Source organism: Malassezia restricta, chromosome II (genome assembly GCF_003290485.1).
Source record: "Malassezia restricta chromosome II, complete sequence".
NCBI classification, from domain to species: domain Eukaryota; kingdom Fungi; phylum Basidiomycota; class Malasseziomycetes; order Malasseziales; family Malasseziaceae; genus Malassezia; species Malassezia restricta.
In genome coordinates this window covers 1,114,749-1,132,006 of record NC_040194.1, presented here as the reverse complement: position 1 = coordinate 1,132,006, position 17,258 = coordinate 1,114,749, and the positions used below count along the sequence as shown (strand labels likewise).

The 17,258-nt window shown below is 55.8% G+C and overlaps 11 protein-coding genes across 11 annotated transcripts; 6 read left to right on the top strand and 5 right to left on the bottom strand.

The window, feature by feature from the left end:
* Window positions 1-83: 83 nt before the first annotated feature.
* MRET_1526 (O-acetylhomoserine/O-acetylserine sulfhydrylase) lies at window positions 84-1,419 on the top strand (the record flags this gene model as incomplete). The annotated part of the gene is made up of 3 exons (XM_027628153.1): window positions 84-107; window positions 137-201; window positions 228-1,419. The coding sequence occupies 3 exons, from the start codon at window positions 84-86 to the stop codon at window positions 1,417-1,419; spliced, it is 1,281 nt and encodes a 426-aa protein (XP_027483938.1).
* Window positions 1,420-1,721: 302 nt separating this feature from the next.
* MRET_1525 (cytochrome c oxidase subunit 4) lies at window positions 1,722-2,305 on the top strand (the record flags this gene model as incomplete). The annotated part of the gene is made up of 2 exons (XM_027628152.1): window positions 1,722-2,142; window positions 2,172-2,305. 2 exons carry the CDS (start codon window positions 1,722-1,724, stop codon window positions 2,303-2,305), a joined length of 555 nt encoding a protein of 184 aa, XP_027483935.1.
* A 98-nt stretch (window positions 2,306-2,403) lies between these two features.
* Window positions 2,404-4,005, bottom strand: MRET_1524 (T-complex protein 1 subunit beta; the record flags this gene model as incomplete). Its single annotated transcript, XM_027628151.1, has 2 exons — window positions 2,404-3,951; window positions 3,979-4,005. The coding sequence occupies 2 exons, from the start codon at window positions 4,003-4,005 to the stop codon at window positions 2,404-2,406; spliced, it is 1,575 nt and encodes a 524-aa protein (XP_027483936.1).
* Window positions 4,006-4,134: 129 nt separating this feature from the next.
* Window positions 4,135-5,247, top strand: MRET_1523 (MT-A70 family protein; the record flags this gene model as incomplete). The annotated part of the gene is made up of 1 exon (XM_027628150.1): window positions 4,135-5,247. One exon carries the CDS (start codon window positions 4,135-4,137, stop codon window positions 5,245-5,247), a length of 1,113 nt encoding a protein of 370 aa, XP_027483933.1.
* Window positions 5,183-5,947, bottom strand: MRET_1522 (5'-phosphate synthase pdxT subunit; the record flags this gene model as incomplete). The annotated part of the gene is made up of 1 exon (XM_027628149.1): window positions 5,183-5,947. One exon carries the CDS (start codon window positions 5,945-5,947, stop codon window positions 5,183-5,185), a length of 765 nt encoding a protein of 254 aa, XP_027483934.1.
* A 184-nt stretch (window positions 5,948-6,131) lies between these two features.
* Window positions 6,132-9,875, top strand: MRET_1521 (RNA polymerase-associated protein CTR9; the record flags this gene model as incomplete). The annotated part of the gene is made up of 1 exon (XM_027628148.1): window positions 6,132-9,875. One exon carries the CDS (start codon window positions 6,132-6,134, stop codon window positions 9,873-9,875), a length of 3,744 nt encoding a protein of 1,247 aa, XP_027483931.1.
* A 10-nt stretch (window positions 9,876-9,885) lies between these two features.
* On the bottom strand, window positions 9,886-10,716 carry MRET_1520 (20S proteasome subunit alpha 1; the record flags this gene model as incomplete). Its single annotated transcript, XM_027628147.1, has 1 exon — window positions 9,886-10,716. One exon carries the CDS (start codon window positions 10,714-10,716, stop codon window positions 9,886-9,888), a length of 831 nt encoding a protein of 276 aa, XP_027483932.1.
* A 243-nt stretch (window positions 10,717-10,959) lies between these two features.
* On the top strand, window positions 10,960-12,504 carry MRET_1519 (nucleolar protein 56; the record flags this gene model as incomplete). Its single annotated transcript, XM_027628146.1, has 1 exon — window positions 10,960-12,504. One exon carries the CDS (start codon window positions 10,960-10,962, stop codon window positions 12,502-12,504), a length of 1,545 nt encoding a protein of 514 aa, XP_027483653.1.
* A 413-nt stretch (window positions 12,505-12,917) lies between these two features.
* MRET_1518 (actin beta/gamma 1) lies at window positions 12,918-14,254 on the top strand (the record flags this gene model as incomplete). Its single annotated transcript, XM_027628145.1, has 5 exons — window positions 12,918-12,924; window positions 13,008-13,021; window positions 13,062-13,135; window positions 13,179-13,233; window positions 13,277-14,254. The coding sequence occupies 5 exons, from the start codon at window positions 12,918-12,920 to the stop codon at window positions 14,252-14,254; spliced, it is 1,128 nt and encodes a 375-aa protein (XP_027483652.1).
* A 157-nt stretch (window positions 14,255-14,411) lies between these two features.
* Window positions 14,412-14,909, bottom strand: MRET_1517 (membrane magnesium transporter; the record flags this gene model as incomplete). The annotated part of the gene is made up of 5 exons (XM_027628144.1): window positions 14,412-14,499; window positions 14,532-14,635; window positions 14,668-14,738; window positions 14,780-14,815; window positions 14,846-14,909. The coding sequence occupies 5 exons, from the start codon at window positions 14,907-14,909 to the stop codon at window positions 14,412-14,414; spliced, it is 363 nt and encodes a 120-aa protein (XP_027483662.1).
* Window positions 14,910-15,005: 96 nt separating this feature from the next.
* MRET_1516 (uncharacterized protein) lies at window positions 15,006-16,844 on the bottom strand (the record flags this gene model as incomplete). The annotated part of the gene is made up of 1 exon (XM_027628143.1): window positions 15,006-16,844. One exon carries the CDS (start codon window positions 16,842-16,844, stop codon window positions 15,006-15,008), a length of 1,839 nt encoding a protein of 612 aa, XP_027483661.1.
* Between the last annotated feature and the right edge of the window lie 414 nt (window positions 16,845-17,258).

Sequence of the window (17,258 nt, the reverse complement as noted above, 5' to 3'; positions counted from 1 at the left end):
GTCGTGCTTATGACTCTCTGTGAGGACGTAGCATATAGAAGCGGTATGGGAGCACCCGAGGCGCAACATTTCTTCCTACCATCATGACTCGCTTTGAAACGCTTCAAGTAGGTAGCGATGCTGCTCACACATCCAGCTGCATGCCGGCCAAGTGCCCGACCCTACCACCAAGGCCCGTGCGCCACCGATTTATGCCACGACGTACGTCCTTCCTGCTCACATGTCAGTTCGTACGTGTTCGACAACTCGGCACATGGTGCTGATCTGTTTGGTCTGCGCGCTGCAGGCAATATCTACTCGCGCATCGGCAATCCCAGTGTGGATGTGTTTGAGCAGCGCATGGCGGCTTTAGAGGGCGGGGCCGGGGCAGTGGCCGCGTCGTCAGGTCAGTCAGCGCAGGCTCTGGCGCTTCTTTCCCTCGCAAGTAATGGCGACAACATCGTATCGTCCTCGTCCTTGTACGGCGGTACGTACAACCAGCTCAAGGTACTCTTCCCCAAGTTTGGCGTGCATACCAAATTTGTATCGAAGCCCACGCCCGAGAAATTCGAGGAAGCCATCGACAGCCACACCAAAGCCGTCTTCCTCGAGTCCATCTCAAATGCCAAGTACACTGTGCCAGATCTCGAACGTATTGCTGTCATGGCACACAAGCATGGCGTACCCGTTGTTGTCGACAACACATTCGGTATGGGCGGATACCTTGTGCGCCCCATTGAACACGGCGTTGATATCGTTGTGCATTCCGCAACCAAGTGGATCGGTGGTCACGGCACGACGATCGCCGGTGTCGTGATCGATTCGGGCCGCTTTGACTGGGTCAAGAGCACCCGTTTTCCCCAGTTCACGGAGCCATCTGAAGGCTACCACGGCCTGCGATTCTCCGATGCCTTTGGCAACATGGCCTTTATTGCATACGTGCGCACAGTCCTATTGCGTGACCTCGGTGCATGCATGAACCCGTTCGCCAGCTTCCTGTTACTCCAGGGCGTCGAAACACTCTCGCTGCGTGCCGAGCGCCACTGTGAGAATACACTCGCCCTCGCGCAATGGCTCGATAAGCACGATCAGGTCGCTTGGGTTCAGTACCCCGGCCTCGAGTCGCACCCTTCACACCAGACAGCGAAAAAGTACTTGCAGCGCGGTTTCGGCGGTGTGCTCTCTTTTGGTCTTAAAGGCACAAAAGAGCAGGCCAGCACGTTTGTGGACTCTCTCAAGCTTGCATCGAACTTAGCTAATGTGGGCGACTTGAAGACACTCATTATTCATCCCGCCTCGACGACGCACCAGCAGCTGACGGACGAGGAGCAAGAGATGTCTGGCATCTCGAAAGACCAGATCCGTGTGTCCGTCGGTTGCGAGCATATAGATGACATCAAGGCCGACTTTGAGCAGGCCTTTGATGCAGTGAAGAATTAGGAAGCTTTAGCTGTCATAGACGCATTCAACCACACATGGCCCTTCGCATGCGCTGCCGGCGGCGACCATGATCCAAGCTTCCCTCCACCTAATGTAGTCGCGCAGCACCACGTGCTGGTTGGTCGAGATCGCGACGAAGCCCATGGAGGTTCGGCCGACGCAAGCATGGGTTGCGAATCAGACGGTCCCGTTTGGTTCCGTTATTGGCGCTGACTGCAAAAGAGGCAGACGCAGCCTCGGTAAGTGGTGGACCAACGGCTCCAGGCTTGAATTTCCTTGTCTAACCAAAACGTTTCTGAACCATGCTTGGAAGTGTTCGTGCCGCTCTGCCTCGAATGATCCCCCGCACCTTGCCAGCATCGTCTCGCTCTATTCTCACTAAGAGCGAGCGCTGGACTCCGGCTTCGATTCGTGATGCTCAGAACCTCATTCAGGGCCCGAACGCTCTCGAACTGCCCAAGGTTCTCCCACACATTGAGGCCGCCTGGCCTAAGCTGTCTCGTGAAGAGCAGTACTCGGTCTACAAGCAGCTCGAAGAGGTCCAGCGCAAGAACTGGAAGGAGCTGACGCGGGACGAAATGCGTGGCGCTTACTACGTGGCCTACGGCGAACACGGCCCGCGTAAGAACTTGTCGCCGCCTGGCACTGGCATGAAGGTGTTCCTTGGCACCGTTCTGGGTGTGTCCCTTGGTCTTGCCATCTTCTTCTCTATCCGCTCCATTGGTACGTATACAAACTCACTGACCATTCAGCTCGTGCACCCCCTAAGACTATGACGCGTGAGTACCAGGAACAGATGACGGCCCGTGCCAAGGAGAACAACCTGAACCCTATGTACGGTGTTTCCAGCGAGGGCTACAAGGGTAAGGGCCATGTCACTGTATAATGTGTGTGTCCGTGTGAATGGCTACATGATACACCTCTCGAAGTTTTTCCAGCTGCATAGGTACCTGTAGCAGTCAACCCCGCCATGCCACTATGGACCTAGTGCGCCTCGCGCTTACGTGGCGTGGCTCGTAGGATGTCGTCGACACGCAGAATCATCTCTGCTGCTTCACTCGCTGAAATGATCACCTGGCGCTTAAGTTTGTAGCTCTCTGTCACACCGAGGTCGGCCATCGAAGCCAAAGTGCCTTGATCCAGATCAAGACCTTGGTCACAGTGGCCATCATGGTGTGCCGCACGCAGCTTGGCCACTAAATCAGCAGAGTCCAAACCGGCATTGTCGGCCAAAATTGTTGGAAGCTGACGCAGTGCGATGGCAAAGGCTTCGACAGCCAAAGCCTTTTTACCGGCTGTTCGCCGCGCTTCTTCGTCCACCGCATTGCTCATAATCATCTCTGCGCAGCCACCACCCAACGTGACGCGTGTCTCCTTCACCGTTTGACTCAGCACACTCAGAGCGTCGTGCAATGAACGTTCAGCTTCATCAATCATTTGCGACGTGGCACCGCGCAGAACGATAGTACAAGCTTCGCCCGCCTTGACACCCGAAAACTTGATCAGCTTGTCCTCACCAATCATGACCTCTTCAATCAAAGCACATTCGCCAAGACGCACCAAATCTGGGCGGTCGAACGTGCTGGCGATTTCACCGCCAGTCACCAAGGCCAAGCGTTCCACACCCTCAAAGTCGGCATGTTCAATGCTCATAATGCCAGCAGATGTTAAAAGACTCTCGGGATAGTTGTAGATAAGCTGTCGATTGACAAAGCACGTAATGCCATGCGCCTTGATACGTTCCACTTTGGCTTTCATCTTCTCGCGCTCGGCTCGCTCAATTTCAGCGAGCTTGCTCGTGCCTTCGACACGCACACGCGCACCAAATACTTTGATCTTGTCGGTGTCCATGGATGTGTTGGCAATCAAAATTTTGGCATTTTCCAGGCGTTTGATGGAATCAGGTGCAATCTTTTTATCGAGGATAAATCCTTCGTCAAGATAGCTATCGGTCAGTTTGCCTCCGAGCTTTTTGATGATTTGAATATTCTCCAGGTTTGTCGAGCCGTTCAAACGCAGAACTGCGTCAACAGCCAGGTTGGCAAAATAGTCCTTATCCTGCGACAGAACTTTTGATGACAGTGTCGTTCTTGCGATGTTGAGCAAATCGTTCCGGAAAGCGTCTTTATCGGCACTGTGATCTTGAGCAGCACTCACAAGAGCTCGAAGAGCAGCCTCGCTAGCGATGCGAAATCCGTCCACAACTACCTGTGGATGAATGTGCGATTGCACCAGCCGCTCGGCTTCGCGCAGTAGCTCTGCGGCTAGGACGCACACAGACGTCGTGCCATCGCCCACTTCGTCATCTTGCACCTTGGAAATATTGACGAGAATCTTGGCGGCGGGGTTGTCGAGGTAGATGGACTTGAGAATGGTGGCTCCATCGTTCGTCACGACAATGTCCGTCGAGCCCACGGACTGCAGAATCTTGTTCATTCCTTTGGGGCCCAGGGTGCTCTTCACCAAGTCGCCTAAAGCCAAGGCGCCTACAAAAGACGACAGGCGCGCATTTTCAGCTCGCTCCTGCGTAGCCTGTCATGTAAGTGCACAGGTACCTACCTCTTGCGCAAAGATAGGAGCGGACATGCGGAACAGTCCACGCGCTTTTTCGTCAACGTTGGAAAAGCCAGGCGGCGATGACGCGTCCCCTTGGTTTGCCGCCAGCGCAGCCTAGTAGGCTCCTCCACACATCTACGCCTCCCACATTGTCCATGTATGCCCCGGTCGCTGGGTGAAGTGCACCAAGTGCCTCTTACGCTTATAAACGCTGGAGAAGGCCGTGTGCACCCTGTTTATGTAGATAAGGAGCCAAGGAGCACGCCTTTCGAAGCGCGAAGCCAGCGCGCGAAGCGCACCCCAAGATCGCATGATATTTATGCGAATGCCACTTTGTTACATGATGCTTTAGCGCACTTGCATACCTATGCGCTGTCAAGGCATGACTACCTTGCATCTATCCAGATTATGGTGGATCCGCTCACAAGTGGACAGGCGCTGCAAGAGTGCGTATCTAGCGGCACGAGCCTGGCCCACAAATTCATCATGAATGCGCATGACAAAGAGTGCATAGTGCGGTGGGAATGGCGGAAGCGAATATGGTTGTTTGCACTTCCTCCTTGCAGCGGCTTTATCTTGACCAATCTGCTATCTGAGCCGCCGCCTCCTCGACTCTTGAGGTTCGCCCAAACGAATGGTGGTGTGGATTTGATCCTCCTCGACCCACCGTGGCCCAATCGAAGTGCTCAACGTGCATGGCAGGGACGTCAGAGCGTGCGTCGTTACCGCACGATGGATGACATATACGATTTGTGGCTTTTGAGACCGTGGATGGAAGCTCTGCTGCAACAGCATACGCTAGTAGCTGTATGGGTGACGAATCATCCCAAAGTTCAAGATTTTGTTCGCTCCAAGTGGTTTCCAGGTCTCGGACTGCGCCACCATGCGACATGGGCATGGCTCAAATTGACGGCGCCCAACGGCCAAGCGCCTCAGCTGCTGATTCCAGTGGGGGACTGGTCGTTCCGGCGTCCCTATGAGGTCTTGCTGATTGGATCTCGGCAGGACGAAGCGCCCGTGTCGCGGCACCACCTGCTATTGAGTGTGCCACTGGGTCACAGCTGCAAGCCAAACGTATGCAGTGTGCTACGGCCGCAAGGTGGGCGCGTGGTGGAACTATTTGCGCGCCATGTCTCGCGAGGTGCGCCGTGGCATGTGAGTGTGGGTGACGAGGCCATTTGTGGCAACGCCCAAGGGTATGATGACACTACGACCGCGATGGGATCACAATCTCGCGCACAAAATAGCTATGCAGACGTGTGTCTGTCGTGAGTTCAGGGTGGAAACTGGTAGCAAAGAGATGGCCTTGGCGAAGTGCCACCACGTGAGAGGCGGCATTTTTTGAGTCGGAGGCATCGTGAGGCTCAGAGGCTGGGAGCCAGGCAATCGGTTCGACGGGGTGGGGGTTTGATCCACGCATGTCAGGAGTGCAATAAGACACCATCACGCCCTGGGGTACATGCAGCGCATCATCCACAGCGGCATCCTTTAGCAAGCGTTCGACGATAGGAGCTCGGATGAAGACGCCGGGGAACAGCTTGTCACCGATGGCTGGGCACAGCAAGTCGCACTCGAAGGAGTACACCTGTGATCCGAATCCATTGCGTCCCACTTGTACATCCATACCACCTAGCAGCTCTTGACCACCACGCTTACCGCCTGTCGCGATCGAAGCGAGCAAAATCATACCGGCGCACGTGCCCCACACAGGGCGTCCTTGGCGTATCCAGTCCCGCACAGGCTCAGTGAGTCCAGCATTGCGCAGGCCGAGAGCGATCGCTGTCGACTCTCCACCTGGGATGACAAGGGCGTGGCACTGAGCCAACTGATCCGGACGACGAACGGTGATAGGACGCACATGGAATCCCTTGGCGGACGCATTTAACGAGGAAAAGCGGGAAATGTGCTCGTGGAATGCACCCTGCAGGGCGAGGACGCCCACAGTGACGGACACCGTGTCCTCGCTGCTCATCCCACACGGCCAATACCGCCGATGACAGGCACGAAAAAGCCGGCGAACGGCCGACGCTGCCTCGACCACCGCCGGCCAGCACACGAGCGCGCCCATTGTATCACGTGACCATGAGACCTGGGCGACGTGCCTCGAGCGACACGCCAGGGACGTCGTCGACGCACACGGCGGCGTACACGGCGTGATGCATCTTCCCAAAAGCCTAGAGCTAGTGCTTGCGACGAATGAGTCGATCACGATTGATCTGGATCCGTTGCCGGCGGCCGATGAGATTGACGTGGTGATGGATATGCTCGTGGAGGAAAAGCCACCCGCGTTCTTCTGGACGGCGTTGGCATCGAGGTGCTGGAATGCGGGGCGGCGGGATGAAGCCGAGCTCATCGTACAGAGAGGCTGCGCCGTCATGCCCGTACATCGGCCGCATGACTGTGCGCCCCTCTTTGCGCTGCAGGCGGCTTTTTTGCTTTCCGAGGCACGTGCGGCGCCCAAGCAGGTGCTCTCCGAGGCGCGATACCAGCAGCTTGGCGAGCGCAGGACCAAGCAGCACTATTTCCGCCAGGTGCAAGAGTCTCTACAGCATGCACAGACGTCGAATGCGCATCACGCACTGCTGGTGCAGGTCCGTGCCATCACTGCGCTCATGTCGGGCGACACGGCCTTGGCATCCAAGCAGTTTGACGCACTTTTGTCGCGTGCGCCCTACCATCCTGTGGCGTTGATGGGCCGCGCATGTGTGCAGCTGCGCACGCGCCAATTTGTCTCGGCATTGCACACCTATCAGCAGGCACTGCGTGTGACCATCCGCATGGACCAGTCAGCGGACAAGCACCAAGACCCGGCGCTGGCATGGCACGGTGCCGATCCCCGCGTGGGTATCGGTTTGTGTCTCTGGTCACTGGGGCACTATGATGCGGCCCGGCGTGCTTGGCGTCGCGCGACGGCGTATCGCTCCGACGCCTCTGCACCACATGTGCTCCTAGGCCTCTCGCTCATGAATGCTGCCAAGTACCCTGGAGCTTTGCCTGCCGGAGTGTACGGCGCTCATTCACAACGGTCTGAGGAGGAGGCACGACGTGCTGCTTATGCTGACGGTCTCCAGCACATCCAGCAGGCATGGCAGCGCGACAAGACGTGTGCCATCACCGCCGTGGTGCTCGCCTCACATGTGGCGTCCCAGGCATTGCATGGCATGGCGGACTTGTGGCCAGCCGCCTACGATATGACTACACCACGTGGTGCATCCACGTCTCGCGACACGCTGTCCACGACCTTGGAGCGAGCCGTCAAGCTGGGCGAGCACGCTGTACAATACGCCGACGCCCGCTCCATTGTCACGCATGCATGGCTGCAGTATGCGCATGCGCTACACTTGACGTCGCATCTGCCAGAACATGCGACAGACCATACAGCCCGTGTGACGGCCCAGCGGTATTACACACAAGTGCTCGAAATGCTGGCGCGTTCGTCGACGGATGTGCATCGGCATGCTTTAGCACATGGCCAGGGTCTCGCTACGCTTGGCCTCGCGCAACTGCAGGCATCAACGGGCGATACGGTCGGCGCTGTCCGCACCCTCGATGCTGTCCTCACTCGGCCCAGTGGATCCACGGCTTACGCGACCGATCTGGCCCTGATGGCCGGTCTATTGTTGGCAGCCTCTCACGATCCTCAAATGGACCGCCACCGTGCGTGTACCCTACTTGATCGCGTCGTGCGTACCGCAGCCGAGGCTCAGTCGCTCTTGTCGCCTACGTCGACGGGCGAGGGCGGAGCGCTGGCCTCGGAGCGCCTGTCCGAACTCACGCTGCGTGCCATTGTGCGCATGGCCGACGATCCACGCGTGCGTGCTCGCCTCGCATTTTTGTGGGCACCCAGTGCTCGTGAACGTGCCGTGGAGCAGTACGAAGAGGCGCGCCAGCTCGTCGATCCATCGGCGCCTTTGGCGTATGCGCTCGAGCTGAATATGGGCGCCCTGCTGGCTCACGAATCGGATGCTCATGCACTGCGTCGCGCGCTATCACATCTGCAGCGCGCGCTTCAGGCGCCCGGCGAGAATGACGAGGCACAGGCTATCAAGGTGATGGCCAACTACAATATCGGCCGCGCCCTCGAATCGCTCGGTGAGCAGACGCAGGCACGCGACGCGTACCTGGCCCTGTTGGCGGCGCATCCAGAGTATGTGGCTGCACGTATTCGCGTAGCTGTGCTGGCCGCGCAAGTGCCGCAGGAAACCGAGGTCCAAGACGGCGGCGTGATGCGCTCGGCCCGGGATGTGGCGAATGCCCGCTTCAAAGAGGCCCTGTCAAGTGATCCTAGCGACCTGAGCGTGCGCGCTGAGTACATGCGCTTCTTGGCAGGCACGTACCCGGCCAACCGACACGCGGCTTGGCAGGCCCTGAAGGACTCGGCTGCACAGCTGTTTTTGGGCCCCGATGCCGGCAAGGCTGTGTTTGGCAGCGCGAGCATCGCCAAGCGAGCAACGGAGGAAGCTCGGCACGACGCCTACTCACTCGGCGCACTGGGCTGGGCCTACTATCAGCTGGGCATTCACGCTGCACCCGGCCCGAATCAGCGCGCCGAGCGAGCCAAGTGCATGTTGCGTGCCGCTGATCTGTTCGACAAGGCTTTGGCCGCCAACCCTCAAAACGTGTTTGCTGCCCAAGGCCTAGCCATTCTTGTGGCCGACGATGCATTGGGAGATCCCAACGTCGCGCCCGATACGCTCGAGGCACGCCGCAAGGCGGCCGCCGAAGACGCCACGGCGCTGTTTGGCAAACTGCGCGATGTGCGCGACGATGCCAGTGTATATGTCTGCCAAGGCCACGCATTCATGCTATGTGGTGCCTGGGACCGTGCCGCACATGTGTACGAATTGGCGCTTACGCGCTACGACTGTGGACGCGATCCGGCGGTGCTGCAGTACTCGGCGCGCGCGCTTTATGCGTTGGGTATGCATGAGCACGCGATGTCCCACATCGACGTGGCCATGTCGCAGCTCGACACGGCCGCCCAAGTGCTTCTCGAACGCTGTGGGGGCTCCAGTGCGGATATGGCTCATGTGTCCAGCACCGCCGGTATCGAATGGAAGCAGCTGCAATACAACCGCGCTGTTATGGCCCACAAGGCCCTCCAAATGCTCTATGACGAACCGATGGAGCAGCGCACGTCCGCTCATCTTCGCATGGCGATCGAATGGGTGCGGCAGGCGCAGCCACTCTTGGAGGGCGTGCTTATGGACGCTGCGAAGCATCAGCAGCTCCTATACATCACCGACGAAGTGGTCGAGCAGCGTGCCAAGTATGCCGACATGTCCTTGCTCAAGCAGGCAGAGCCGCAGCTCCAGGAAGCCGTGGCCCACGAAGACGCGCAGCGTGAAAAGCTGGCTCGTCTCGACGAAAAGCAGCGCGAACGTGAGGCGCATCTCACACAGCTGCGTCGTGAGAAAGAAGAGGAGCATCGCCGCCGTGCCGAGGCCATCGCCGAATCGCGTCGTCGTGCGCGCGAAGAAGCAAGCCAGATTGAGTACGATCGTGAACCGTCGCCCGAGCCACGCAAGCCACGTGCCTCAGCACCGCGGAAGAAGAAGACCGCGCCTGCTGCGTCGGATGAGGAGCCTGATACGTTCGTGGCGCGCGACGATGAACAGCTCTTTGAAGAAAGCAGCGACGAGGACGAAGAAGAAGCGCCACCCTCGAACGACGACCAGGACGATGATCCCCCCCTGGCATCCGATGCACCTGCGGCTGAGCCGATGCAGGAAGCCTCAGATCAAGAAACAGAAGCGCCCGTCAACCCCATGCGGGCACGGCTCGAGGCGTTGGCTCGTGAGCGCAAGCAACGCAACGAGGAGCCTCGGCCCAAGAAGCGACACGGTGACAAAGCAACGCGCCGTGAGGCCAAAAAGGCCAAGGTCGATAGTACAGAGTAATGCTACGGAGCTAATCCCTCTCGGCGAGGCGCTCGAGAATCTGCACTATATCCGCTTCGCCCAGCGTCCGGAACCGACGCTGTGCCTCAGCCTCGCGTGGGTCAGCCGATGGGTCGCGCACAGCAGGGCCACCCACGATACCAATCTCCACTTCACTGGGCTTGAGCTCCTGTGCCAGCACGGTATGGAGCGTGTTGACGGCCATGTCCAGTACGTCCTCACGAGACAGCTCACGGACCATGTTCTCTGCCTCCGCCAGCGCCGCATCCGGTGCCATAGCTGTTGGCACGCGCTTGAACTGCTTTTCGAGAAAGCTGATCGCCTCAGTTTGCTTCGTCCCACTCGCCGTAGCACGGTATCCCACGTAATGGCCCGCCGGGTCAAGCTTGAAAATTTGCGGTTCCTGACCCTGCTCATCATCCAGACCAATCAAAATCATAGCAATGCCAAGCGGCCGCATCGCCGCCTTTTGCGTATACACCTGATTGATATTAGCGAGGCGCTTGGCAAGCAAATCGGGCGTGATGGGGTATCCGTACTTGTACTGAAACTCAGCCGCTTCCGAGCGCGCGCGCTGCACTTGCGCCCGCGCATCAGGCGTTCTTCCCGTCACAACGCAGCCGATTTGGGGCGTAATCATGAAAATGTGTGTCACCGTCGAGGCATCGATCAGCTTGTCAGGTAACTTCTTTTGAGTCGCCACGACCACGGTGTCTCTGCCACGCACAGCGACAGCTGTGATACCAGCACCACTAATGGCTTTGAATGCATACTCCACCTGATAGAGACGGCCTTCAGGCGAAAAGATCGTCAGGTGTCGATCATAACTACTGCGCGACATGGTACTCGGTGACGACAGAAGGACGAAGTTGCTCTGACGCGTCGCACGGCGCTGGTCCACCGATCAGTCAGCCCTGCCCACGCACACCCACACCAGGGGGCGAGGGGCAGCCTGGACATCGGCCGATGTCACGTGCACGAACCAAGCACACGAAAAAATTGCAAAGCCCCTACTGGCCCTGGGGCGTGACACGGCACAGAGTGGATGGCCGAGCCATTTTTTTCCGACTCTCTATCGTGAAGCATGCCGGGCACACCGACGCATGTGCTTTTTGAGAGCGCCGTCGGCCTTGCGCTGTTCAAGGTCGAGCAGGTAGAAAGTATTGGGTCACAAACCAAGCAGGTTCAAGAGGCCATGGACGATCTTCCGTCGTTCGGCAAGATGGTGAAGCTTTTGAGCTTTAGCCCTTTCAAGAGTGCACCAGATGCTCTCCAAGGGGCCCTTGATATTTCGGAAGGCGTCGCTAACGAGCATCTCAAGACATTACTAACGCAAAACCTGCGCCCTGAAGGGAAAAAGGTCAAGGGCATCGAGCTGGGTGTGTGCGATCGCAACCTTGCCTCATCCATTGTGGGCGAGCTTGGCATTCCATGTGACACGGGCGAGACATCGCAGGAGCTTATTCGTGGTGTGCGTCTTCATGCGGAAAAGCTTCTTAAAGGTATGGCGGATGGCGACCTGGCTCGCGCTCAGCTCGGATTGGGTCACTCGTTTTCCCGGTCCAAAGTCAAGTTTAATGTCAACCGCAGCGACAATATGATTATTCAGGCTATTGCTCTGCTTGATACGCTTGACAAGGATGTGAATACATTTGCGATGCGAGTGCGCGAATGGTACGGCTGGCACTTCCCTGAACTGGTGCGCATTGTGCCTGACAATATCACTTATGCTCGATTGGCTCGCTACATCAAGGCCAAGGAACACCTGAGCGAAGATAATCTAGAGGACCTCACCGATATTCTCGAAGGTGATGAGACAGCTGCTCACAACGTTTTGGATGCGGCCCGCGCTAGTATGGGCACAGAAGTCGGTGAATTGGACATGATCAACATTGAAAACTTTGCAGACCGGGTCGTGCATCTGGCTGACTATCGCAAGAGCATGCACGCCTATCTCGTTGAAAAGATGCATCTTGTGGCACCTAACCTCTCTGCCCTTCTTGGTGAAGTCGTTGGCGCGCGTCTCATCTCACACGCGGGCTCTCTCACCAACCTGGCCAAGTACCCTGCCTCAACGGTGCAGATTCTCGGAGCCGAAAAGGCATTGTTCCGTGCCCTTAAGACGAAAGGCAACACGCCCAAATACGGTTTGATCTACCATGCATCAGCTATCTCGCGTGCTGCGCCCAAGAATAAGGGTCGCATGTCCCGTTTTCTTGCCAACAAAATCAGCATTGCATGCCGTATCGACTGCTTCTCCGAGGCGCCCTCCACCAAGTTTGGTGAGGTTTTGCATATGCAGGTGGAAGAGCGCTTGGCTTTCTACGAAACGGGTAAGCCGACGACCAAGAACAGTGATGCTATGCGCAAGGCTATTGCTGCTATTGAAGAGGCAGCTGGCGATCTGATGGATGTGGATGCTGAAGAGGATGATAAGGAAGATGTGGAAGCAGACGAGGAGGAAGACTCGGCGGATAAGAAGAAGACTCTAAAGACATCCTCCAAGGTGGACAAGAAGAAGAAAAAGAAGGATAAGAAGAGCAAGTCTGAGGACGTAGAGAAGGCGGCTAAAAAGGCGGCTAAAAAGGCCGAAAAAGAAGAGAAGAAGAAAAAGAAGAAGGATGCTTAAGTCAGGAACACGCTATAGCTTCACCTTATGTTGTCCCTAATGTACAAGTATGATCCCCTTTTACACCATGTCACTTGCGCCCAGAGTGCCTGCAGGTGATCCTACAGTGCAGATGCTATGTAAGCTTTGCACATGCCAGCTCAGCATACAGAGATTCGGCCGAATCTGGACACTACGTAACCCCTTAGGTCCGTGTACCAACAAAAATCAGGGCCTATTAGAACGCAGTGGCTGTGACGGCCCGAACTTGAGGCCGGCAGACGCACGCGAGGCACGCACGCCCGGGGCCCGGGCCACATGAGCCACGCCTGTCTGATTGGCCTCCAACTCACAAACACGTTGTTGGCTAGTCAATTGCCAGCGATCCCGATTATTTGAATTGCGTTGCAAGCACTTGTAGAACTACCATCAAGATGGAAGGTATGTATTACTGGTAGCGCGATTGTGGTGGAAGATGTCATATTAACATGTGTTCCTTTTTGTGGGCTATTTGTGATTTCTAGACGAGGTGGCTGCTGTACGTACATTGCCGTACCGTGCGAGACTAACCTGAACAGCTTGTCATTGACAATGGTTCGGGTATGTGTAAGGCCGGTTTTGCCGGTGACGATGCACCCCGCGCTGTGTTCCCGTACGTTCAGCTACATGCCCTCCAGCTCGCTAACATCTTGCAGTTCGATCGTCGGCCGTCCACGCCACACTGGTGTGATGGTGGGTATGGGTCAAAAGGTTGGTATTTGTGTATTCTGCGTATACGTGGCTAACAAGATAGGACTCGTATGTGGGTGATGAGGCACAGTCGAAGCGCGGTATCCTCACGCTCAAGTACCCCATTGAGCACGGTATCGTTACCAACTGGGACGACATGGAGAAGATCTGGCACCACACGTTCTACAACGAGCTCCGTGTGGCTCCCGAAGAGCACCCTGTCCTTCTCACTGAGGCCCCTCTGAACCCCAAGGCCAACCGTGAGAAGATGACGCAGATCATGTTCGAGACGTTCAATGCCCCAGCCTTTTACGTGGCTATTCAGGCCGTGCTGTCGCTGTACGCCTCGGGTCGTACCACCGGTATTGTTCTGGACTCGGGTGACGGTGTGACCCACACTGTTCCCATTTACGAAGGTTACTCTATGCCTCACGCTATTCTGCGTCTCGACCTGGCAGGTCGAGACCTCACAGAGCATCTTGTCAAGATCCTCATGGAGCGCGGTTACCCTTTCACCACATCTGCTGAGCGTGAGATTGTGCGTGACATTAAAGAGAAGCTGTGCTACGTGGCTCTTGACTTTGAGCAAGAGTTGCTCACTGCTGCTCAGAGCTCGGCTCTCGAAAAGAGCTACGAGCTGCCTGACGGTCAAGTGATCACCATCGGCAATGAGCGTTTCCGTTGCCCTGAGGCTCTGTTCCAGCCTTCGTTCCTGGGTCTTGAAGCTGCTGGTGTGCACGAAACCACGTACAACTCGATCATGAAGTGTGACTTGGATATCCGTAAGGATCTGTACGGTAACATTGTCATGTCGGGTGGTTCGACAATGTACCCAGGCATTTCGGACCGTATGCAGAAGGAGATCACGGCTCTTGCTCCTAGCAGCATGAAGGTCAAGATTGTGGCCCCACCGGAGCGCAAGTATTCGGTCTGGATTGGTGGTTCGATTCTTGCCTCGCTGTCGACGTTCCAGCAGATGTGGATCTCGAAGCAAGAGTACGACGAAGCTGGCCCCTCCATTGTGCACAGGAAGTGCTTCTAAACGGTAAGGTAGGGAATGTACTTTCTCTATGCCAGGTGTCCGACGGAAGCTTGACTATGTCGACCTGCGGTGATGTGCATGTTCCTAGTTGTTTTCGTAGGCGCATGGGATGTCAATCTAAACCAGCTCTTTTTCGACATGTACAGAAGCACCTATGTCAGAGCTTATCGCGCGGGGCAAACAGCCATGAACCGCGGTGATATACATTCGCAAAGTTGGGTCTAGCATCCGCGACATCAATTTCCCTGTGCATGTCAGCATGAAAGCAAAAACGTACGAGTCACGCATGCGAGATGTCCAGCTGATCTGGCGCAACTTGGGTGTAGTCAAAGCACATCCCAAAACAAGCACAAAGAAGGCAATGAGTGTCTCGAGCTTTATCTGACCGTAAGCTGCGTGAGTGTACAACATACATCTAGAGGAACAATACTTTCAAAGACAGTAGTTGTGGTTGACAGATCGATGCTCTTGCCCTGCGAAAGAACTGACGTTAGTCGACCCATGCTCCGACCGAGCAGAGCGTACCTTCATAAGCCGAGTAGGCGGAATGGAGAAAAAGGCCTGCATGTGTGAGAAACAAGTTCAACGCACCGATTCCAACCGCAACAGTGACTCGTCCTGCAGTGGATGGACGCTCCTGATATGGTATCAACATGTCGTGCAACGTGTGGTAGGAAGGGAGCGATACGGGGGAGCAGCGACGAGGAGTGAAAGCCACGTGGGAATATGAGTGGGACCGTCATTTTGATTGCTATGTAAGGAGCCAACAGGCATTGGCATACCAGGACACCATGGGATTGGATCCATCACGAAGCTCGGTGCCCTGTAGGTCAGCGTATCTATTCAAGAAATCAGCGTGCGTCAAGATCCGAGCGTCGCTTTCATTCCGAAGAAGCGGAGGCGGAATAATATCGGACAGGCCGAGCAATCGACTCGGGGCCAGAGAGTAATCCTCATAGGATGATAAGGACCCATCTGGTAAAGCATCTCCTGGGTATTTTGGCGTAAAGTACGCATCAGACGTAGAACTTGTCTCTGTATCCTGATCTCCAAGTCTCATCATGCGAAGGTACATATCCCTCAACAGCTCAAAATCAGTCGGGAAAAAGATATCAAAGTATCCTTGTAGCACGCAATATGTCGTAACTGGAATCATGACACCTTGGTGCCGAGTTTGTACAACAGGAGCATTGATGCCCTCAATGTGGTCAGGAAGTGACGAAAAATCAGAGAGAACAAGTCGATGGAGCGGGAAATGTTTTTTCAGCACGTCGAGGAACTGGAGCGCACCCGTAGGAATATAATGTGGCTGCGTGAGATTGGGGTAAAAAGGTGTGTATGTATGCAGCATGCGGCGCATCCAGCGGGGAATCCAGCCTAGATAGAATGGTGCGCCAGGCGGAAGCAGGGGATGCCGCACAGACCGGAACAGATTCAAGTATCGGCGAATGAGCGGGTCTTGGACCGGCTCCCAAAGCTCTGTAAAGTCGCCTGTGTGATCAATGGAGACAAGTCCCTGGTATGGCTGCAGATCTTCCGTCGAGTAACGCACGACATCATGGGGAAGATTATCCAGGACCTCAAGTGCCACCACGAAACAAGGCTCATCCACATCCTGGTCCCATGCCAAAAAGTCACGATGCACCACGTCAACGCGACCACTTCGCACATGTCGCAGTAAGCGTCCTTTCTGCTGAGATGCTAGTCGTGCGCTAATCTCAACAATATGGTATCGTGTGCGTTCGTACACATCCGGTTCACACTCTTCGATATAGTCCAAAATGTCGCGCGCCAAAGTACCCGCACCACCGCCAAGTTCAAATAGAACCAGGTCATGATATGGGAATAGATGAAGTTTATACTCCGCCACCAGGTATCTCGCCAAGGCGCGCCCATAATGTGGACTAAAAAGTTGCGTCGGTGTGTGCCATACCTGTCCAGCCACCATAGCGTCGATTTCTGAACCAGAAATTTGCTCGCGGTTTTGCTCACGCTGTAGACGACCAATTTCTCGTGCCATATCAAGACGCTCTGCACTACCCCATGGGGTGCGTTTCTGGTTTTGCACGAGCGCATCTATGCGCTCCTGTAAGGTTGGCCCATTCCCACGAATACGTTTTTCACGCGCCTGACATTCGTGACGAAACTGTTCATCAAAGTTCATATATCGAAGCTGGACTGTTCGCATGAATTCGGTCTCGTCTTTCATATCATGAAATGCAAAGGTGGAAGTGAGAGAGACGTCGTTTGGATTCGCCTGCTTTGACAAGGGAAGCAGAACGGCTTGTCGACTAAAGTAGCCATAATGTGGATTGTACAAACTGTCATAGATAAAGTCACGCGTGAGCATACGCATAGAGCGGGGGCGAGTTTTGGAGCGTGCGAGCTGTTCCGCGGTGACAAGCGGCAGTGAGTAATGTTCTTCCTCCGGATGCAACGAGAATACGTCGTAATTGTATTGCACGCGATGCTCAGGTTTCTGATCCTGTTGAGGCAGTACGTGCGAAGTACATAGATATCTGATAGGTATCGCTGTCGGCCATGTAGAGGCCCGGCGTACGAGTGCCATAGACCTGTGACGCGCCAGCATATCCTTCTATGTAGTGGAGGCAGGTAAAGGCACGTCCCAGACCAGCAGAGCAGGACATGCAGATGCATCCAAGACTCACGGCGCTATGATGATGGCAGAGAGTTTTATGCATTGGAGTATAGAACTGTTTGTACTATGACTAGAGGGGGACGATAGCGTCGGCCACCGCAGGCTTCGAGGATCCTAGGTGCTACGAGATTTGCTTACAAATGTAAGTCCAGTGTGCTGCGGCGGGCCCAGAATTGTTTCCGGTTGGCGCGGCGTGTGATTCGCGCGTCAGAACAGAGCCTTGCTTTTCGCAAGCCACGATCATCCGACGCACCAACGCTCGGGAGTCCCTAACACGCTTTTCCCTGTAGACACAGGCGTGGAAAAGGTCTTATTCTTTGCACTTGTCATAGCACGTGTGCCCTT